This window comes from Arachis ipaensis, chromosome B04 (genome assembly GCF_000816755.2).
Source record: "Arachis ipaensis cultivar K30076 chromosome B04, Araip1.1, whole genome shotgun sequence".
In the NCBI taxonomy this organism is placed as follows: Eukaryota; Viridiplantae; Streptophyta; class Magnoliopsida; order Fabales; family Fabaceae; genus Arachis; species Arachis ipaensis.
In genome coordinates this window covers 128,350,497-128,358,194 of record NC_029788.2, presented here as the reverse complement: position 1 = coordinate 128,358,194, position 7,698 = coordinate 128,350,497, and the positions used below count along the sequence as shown (strand labels likewise).

Sequence of the window (7,698 nt, the reverse complement as noted above, 5' to 3'; positions counted from 1 at the left end):
AAATTTTCCTCTACAAGTTCATCACTTAGTTGCCATCACTATGAGTGTGGCCGTCCCATTGCATGTGAGTCCGTCACTAAAATCTCTTTTCTTTGTCTCTCTAACCGCCAATAAATTCTGCAATTTTGTTAGTATATGTATTGTTTAGTGGGTTTATATATGTCAGATTGAGAATTTTGTTTGATAGAGATTTTGTTGATTATAGTTTTGTTGATTGAGATTTGAGAATAGAAACTTTGTTGATTGTAATTTTGTTTATATGTGTCTGATTATAGTATTTTATTTTTTATTTTGATTGAAACTAAGAGACTTTCTATAGTTCTTATGATTATAGTTTTTTTTGGTAAGTATTGTTTTCATCTCTAAGATCTGGGGTGAAAATCAAAATCGTCCCCGACCTTTTTTTCTTATTAAAATCATCCTCAACGTTTAAAAACGCTTTATTATCATCCTTTTCGCTCTAAAAAGACAAATTTATCCTTGTAAAAAATAAATTAACTTTGTTCATCATCCTTCCGTTGCAGCGGCTTCATTATCCCTCTCTTTCTCCATCATCCTCCTAAACCATTTCTTCCTCCAATCAAAGACCCAAACTTTGTTTTCTGTAAGACCCATAATTTTCAAAAAATATTATCATAAGTTAATTTCAATTTATTTATTTATTAAAGACTTTATTTTCAGAAAATATTTTATTAAAAATAATTAAATTAAAATTTGACAATTAAATTAAAAAAAATTTTACTTAATATTATAATTATTGAATAATTTTCTATATTTAAATTAGACAGCTTAATAGTTGTAAAAGAATAAAAATTTTATACAATTTAGTTAAATAATAGAGATTTTATAATTTAATATTTTAATTTTATAAACAAAGAAAATTAATTATATTAAATCTAATTTTAAATTAAAATATTTGATTAAAAGTTAATTAATAAATTAATAATCAAATAACATTTTCAAATAATTCTAAAGGATTAAATTAGATTTTTAATTAATATTTTATACCCCTAATTTTATTAAAATTACCTAAACTACCCTAATCCTAACTTTAATTAAATCAAACCCAAACCCCCTAACTTAACCCTACCGTCATTCACTTTCCTATTTCTTAACCTAACCTACGGGAGAAAGAGAAATAAGGAAAGAAAGGAAAAATTAGGAAAACAGGGGAAGAAAGGGGAAATAAGAAAAGAAAGGGAAAATAAGGAAGGCAGGGGGGGAACTTGAGAAGTGGGGAACTGAGAAAGAAAGAAAGGGTAAGCGAGTGACGAGAGAAAGAGAAGCGGAGAGGGAGAAGAAGAAGAAAAGTGAGTTGAGAGGAAGAAGCCGCCGCCACTGCGGTACGCGTTCACGTCGTCGTCGTAGCGCCGCCATCCTTGCGCCAGTCGCTGCCGCTGTCGGCGATGAAGCCCGTCGCCGCCATTCGCGCCTCTATCGCCGCCAGAACTACACGCCGTCGCTGGAGTCTGAACGCCGCTGCAACCACCACGTGTTATCATCTTCAGATCCGCCGCTGTTTGAGTCGCGAACAGGGGAACACGCGCGAAGGAAACTGTCGCGGAGCTGTCGTCGCCGCCGCGTTGATGGGCTCGCCGTCGTTCTGCTCGCGTGGCTGCTGCGTTGCCGGAGCTCCTCGTCGCTGCTGGCGCCGGAAAGTGCCTTTCAAGCCTGTATCTGTTGGTAAGCCCTAACCCTGCCTCAGCTTCTTCATCCGTTAAGTTTACCTTTATTGTGAGAAGTTGTTGCTGCTGTTGGGTTCGCCGCAGGGAGGAGTCCGAGCAAGAAAAGGAAGAAGGTGGCGATGGATACCTCTACTGCTGCTGCTGTTACTATCAGTGTTCCGGAGCTTGCAGTTACTGCCGTGTTTGGGTGATGAACCTGGTTGTGTCCTGGCTGCTAATTGATTGTAGAGAGAGACGTTGTAGCCACTACTTTTCATCTTGGTAAGTTCATGGGTAAGATCGCTTTGATTCTTCTTTGTGCCATTTTATTTACGCAGCTAGTTCTGATCCGTTTAATTTACCAGAGTCACTATTGTCATATCTCGGCGCTGCCACCCTTGTTTGGAACTACTGAATGTTGTTGTCTCCAGTAGCACTATTCTTCCCATTTTAATTTCAACTCCTTTAATTCTAAAATTTATAATGTTTCTGCCTTTATCCTACTGCTATTTGGTTTCCTTGTGCCACCCTTACTCTAATTACAGAAATATGTTTCCATTCTAGCCACTGTCGATTTATCTATTGCAAATTCATAATTGATAATGGAGCTGCTAAGATCGCTGCTGCTGCCATGAACTGGGGATAAAGGGGATTATTGAGCTAAATTGTGCGATTGAGACATCGAGGTAGGGATTTTTCTAAAAATCTAATTTATATTACAGAGTTGTGATAAATAGATATTAATGCGAGAGAACATATGCCTGTGATTATAATTGTCTTCTAAATGTGGTTGTTTGCTGGACTGAATGACTGATTGTTTGACTGATTGAGTAGTTTGTGATTGTTGAAAAGAAATTAGTTTGAAAGGTTATTTAGTTGATTATTATGGAAAATGGCTTTTCTTGGTTTTGAAGCTATTTTTGATGATGTAAAGGAGTTGGCTTTGGAAATGGTTTGATTTTAAAAAGAGATTTATTGTGGGCACTGATTCGCTTTGAAAATTATTTGATATTGGAACTAGCCGAATCCTTGGAAAATGATTGAGGTTTTGGAAAAGTTTGAGAAATGTTTGGATGGGACCCGAAAAGGGTGGCAGAATCCGAGTTTTAGAGGAGATGCTGTCGAAATTTTATAAAATTAGAAGTTTCATTTGAAGTAGTTATTTTAAAAGGTTTAATTTTAAGCATTATATGATTTAAGAATACTTCTTTTATCAAAGAAAAAGTTATGTTTTGGATTGAGAATTGTTAGTGAACGAAACGGAAAAAAGGATGATGAGGATTTATTTGAAATATGATTTTTGAATGAATTTGGAAATGGATATGGATTGACGAATGATGATGATATTGAGAATGACTTAGATATTGATGAATGATGAATGAATTATTTATATGGCTTATAAATTTGAAATATCTGAGATACGAGGTTCCCTGGATTAAGTGCTGTGGCTTGCCACCACGTGTACCAGGTTAAAAACTCGATACTCTGTTGACCCTACGACGTAAGTGTGTGACCGGGCACTATATAAATTCCCGGGAATGTTACCCCCATTGAGTAATATTGATTATTTGAGAAAAAGCTATGCATGACTCTTGGGGATGCACGTCGGGGGACAGTCTAAGTACAATTCAGACTTGTCGGGTTGGCTGGATAACCGACAGATGAGCCTCATCAGCCATAGGACAGGCATGCATCATATGCATTTGTATGCTTTGCTTGGGTTTGAACTTGTTTTGGTTTGCCTAATTGCTAAACTGTTCTTAACTGCTACTTGAACTATTTGCTGTAACTGCTTCCTACTTGTACTTTCTTTGTCTGTCTTGCTTGTGTTTGTCCTGGTGTGCTACATTTGAGAATGAACTTTGGTGCTGAATTAATGATTGTATTGTTTGATTGCGTGGTCGGTTTCTTATTGAGATTTTTCTTATAAGAAAGGAAATGTTTCGGATTTTTGAAAGATTAAACGTTTCTTTGAAAATGTTTTAAACAATTACCTACTGGTTTTTAAAAGATTCATAAGGCAATGATAATCACTGAGCTTGAAAACAGTTTTCTTATTAAATATCTTTTTATGACAACTTTGAAACTGCGTGGTGAGACCGTGTGGTTAGGTTCTCACCCCCCTACACCTTTACCTTTTTAGGAACCGGATGAAGAAGCATTAAGAAGAGTTATACTGCGTTTGGTTTATAAGATGTTGTATTAATTAGATTATTTTCTTCCCTCGTCTTTGTTATTATAAGTTTGTAAGAGGGATAGGAATTGTATGTTTTATATGTAATATTATGAGTTATTATGTAAGGAGTCTTGTATATGAATCTATGCCTGTTTGTATTTTTCTTAAGATAAAGTGTTTATTTCCGGTTTTCTAAGAAATCAGCGATACAATGTCGAGTCAGAGGCTCCTATGTTATTATTTAGTATGTAAAGTAGTCGTAATACTTCTTGCTATCAGAGTAGCGCAGCCAGAAGCGTGACTTCTGATAGTGAGGGTGTTACATTTTCTCCCCAACAACCCAATAAACTCAAACTCCCAACCTAAGCTTCTTCCTTCACCTACCTTTCTCTCTCTACATCAACCCCCATTTTCTCTCCTCAAACTCCATTAACAACAAGCTTTTGTTCAAGTTAACAAATAAATTAAGCAACAGCAACAACTAAATTCAACAACAAATTCAATAACAAATTCAACAAATTCAGCAACAACAACACACTTTCAGTAACACCAAAATCAAAATGAATCAACAGCAACAACATCCACAAAATAAATTAACAGAAATTTTAGATTTAACAACAATTTAACAATCATTACCGTAACCTCAGATCCAAAATCAAGAACGATAGAAATTAAAAAAAAAAAAGACGTTCAAATTCTTCAAAAATAAAAAAAATAAAAAAATGAAGAACAGAAAGAGGAGGAAGTGACGGTGCAGTGCGGGAACCTACTGCCATAATCAACCTCAGGCCGCCGCCGCCCTCAGTGCGCCCCTCCTTCTTCTTCCTATTCTTCTTTCTCTTCCTTCCAACTGCCACCCACGATCACCGTCTGTCGAAAGCCAACAGCCACTACAAGCGTCGCCTCTCCCTTCCCAGAACACGTCACAGCGCCGCCATGTCGGGGGATTCGAAGCTGAAGACGACGAACTCGAAGACGCTTCTATCAATCCAACCACTCTCCGCTCTCCACCTTCCCAACCTCTGCACCTTCCTCTCTTCTCTCATTCTCTCTCTCATCTGCTCGTTTTATCTCTCTTTTTCTATAGTCACGATATAACGGCGAAAGCACGGTGGCGGCCACACTCTTTTTCGCTGTCACCTCCCTAATTCTTCCTTTCCTTTTCTTTCTTCTTCTTCTTTGTTTCTCTCTTCTTTTGTTATGTGTCTTTTGTTTATTTTCTTTTTGTTTTCTGATTTAGGTGGGAGGGATGGAGATAAGGGGTGGGGTGGGGTGGTTTTTCTTTTTTAATAACTTTTTTGTTTAAGGGTAATTTTGTTCGAAAATTATTATTTATGGATAAAAGGATGATTTTATAACGTTTTGTAACATTAAGGATGATTTTAATAACAAAAAAAGGTCGGGGACGAATTTGATTTTCACCCCAAACCTTAGGGACGAAAACAGTACTTAACCCTAAGTAATAGTATGGTACGACCCTGAAATAACATATTGTTTCGAGACAAAACTCTGTAATGTTTGGAGCAACCTCGGCACCTTATCATATGACTCTTTTCAATCACCATGGGGTGGTTTTTTTTTAATAATTTTTATTTTTGTTTAAGGGTAATTTTGTCCAAAAAAATGTTGTTTATGGATAAAAAGATGATTTTATAATGTTTTGTAATGTTAAGGATGATTTTAATAATAAAAAAGGGTCGGAGACGAATTTAATTTTCACCCCAGACCTTAGGGACGAAAACAGTACTTAACCCTTTTTTTTATAGTTTATACTAATATTTGTAATTTTGTGATTGTAGTTTTTCTGTAATTTTTTTAATATATGCAACATAACTATTCATTAATTTAATTACGTTGGTAAAAAAAATTTTTTTCTAGTGAAACTTTTCTTATGTCCAGGGACTCATCATAAAGCACTGTTGTTACAATAATACAAAATAATTTTCTTATAATAAAGTTTAAATTTGTGAATTTTGATGGATAAAAGCTAATGATACATATGAATAGTGTTAATAGTTTTTTTTAATATGGGGTGTATAAAGTTTATCTTTTTGTTAAATGTTCTATATAATTTGCTTAATTTTTTTAATATAGGTTCTTTAAAGCTATTTCATGGTTAGTAATGCTAGAAAAGATACACAAAACAATAGTATTATTCCTAATGATAATAAAAGTGAAATTTAGAATAATGCTAATCTAACTTCAAAAATTCCACAAGCAACGAATAATAATGTCTCAACTTCAAAAGGATTAATTCCTGTTGAAGATGACAATAAAACTAATATTAAGAGTGTTTATTGATAGTATTTTGATCGTTTAAAAGTTGAAAGTGAATGGAAGACCAAATATAAATTTGTAATGGTTAGACATTAATTTTTTTTAATTTCAAATTATTTAACATGATATGAATTTTATGTTTGTATTTTAATTTATGTATAAATTTTAAGTTTTTATCTTAATTTACATATAAATATGAAAAAACTAAAGTGTTATTTAATTTTTATAGGGACGAGTAGCTAGAGACAAAGCAAGTACACCCGGGGGCGGAGCTACATACATAGAAAGGGGGGTGATGGCCCCCTTAATTTTAATTTTTTACATGTAAATTATATGTAAATTTCAGTTTAGCCTCTCCCTTAAAATTTTATTTTAGTATTATTTTATTGTGTAAATATTTTTGGCCCCTCTAATATTTTATCTAGCTTCGCCCCTGAGTACACCCATAAAAGTGGGTTAGGGTACACTAATTTATTATCCGTGGATAGAAGTGGAACGGATAGTAGAGAAGTGAAAGGAATACGGGACGAGGTTGAATAGCAAAAATCACGTTCCTATCCATCTCCATATCAATCCTATTTAACCGTCTAACTACAATTAAATTGTAATTTTATTAATTAAAACTAATTTAAATATATAATTAATAAATTGTTTTACTTATATACATATGTTAGAGATATATTTAGTGTGTAATTATTTATGTCTCTACCTAACAATAATTTTTTTTTGTAAAAGAATAAGGTATGTATATTTTCCTTTAAATATAAAACGAAGACGACGACGACTAAATAAAGCTGAAATTAAACTTTTAAAAAAACACAATTATTGCGGAGCAGAATATTTTTAATTTTTAATATTTTTTTCCTCTTTGCTTGTGATAGTGCTTGAAGAATTGATTTTATAGGCTGCGTTTGTTTTTGCGAATAGAATAGGACAAGACACTAAGAATAGGTCAGGATAAGATATTGATGGACAAAAATACAAAATTTTATGTTCTTGTATTCTATTTGGTGATAAATTAGAACAAATTATAAAAATTTAATTTATTTTTATTTTTTTTCATTCAAAAATTTTGAGAAGAAAAATATAATAATAAAAAATATAATTATAAAAAATTAACAAGAATAAAAAAAAATGAAAAATAAGTTGTATTCTTTGTTAGTGTCTCCGTATCTTTTCTGTCAGAATGGACACAAAATACACTAATTCAGTGTTTCTAAACATATTATCTATATCCATATCTCTTCTGTCAAATACAATTTTATATCTCTGTATCCCTGTCACAGTACCCTGTCTCTATAAACAAACGCAGTCATAGTAATAGCAATATACATAAAAGTAGTACCCTTTTTGTTGTTTAGAGTAATTTCTTCTTCTCTTTCTCTATCAAACTTTTCATAGACGGGTTTAATTAGAAACACAAGGATGGTTCCATAGCAATTATCTCGTGTCATTTCGTGTATTCAAAAGAATGAAAATAGGTGAATGGTGGGGAACCCTTTTTTGTTTGCATCGATGGAAGGTTCCTTGTGCTCTCTAATTATATATATTTTGTTTTGTTTCGTCGGCGCATGCATGCAT

At 33.5% G+C, this 7,698-nt stretch overlaps 1 protein-coding gene across 1 annotated transcript in view; it reads left to right on the top strand.

Annotated features, from left to right (window-relative positions):
• The window catches only part of LOC107637320, a 10,462-nt gene extending 6,595 nt beyond the window's left edge, over positions 1-3,867 (top strand). Inside the window, exons 2-5 of the mRNA XM_021122641.1 lie at positions 1,191-1,683; positions 1,770-1,946; positions 2,229-2,350; positions 3,808-3,867. Coding sequence (XP_020978300.1) covers positions 1,191-1,683; positions 1,770-1,946; positions 2,229-2,310 — 752 coding nt within the window. The 3' untranslated portion in view covers positions 2,311-2,350; positions 3,808-3,867. The remainder of the gene's footprint in view (positions 1-1,190; positions 1,684-1,769; positions 1,947-2,228; positions 2,351-3,807) is intronic.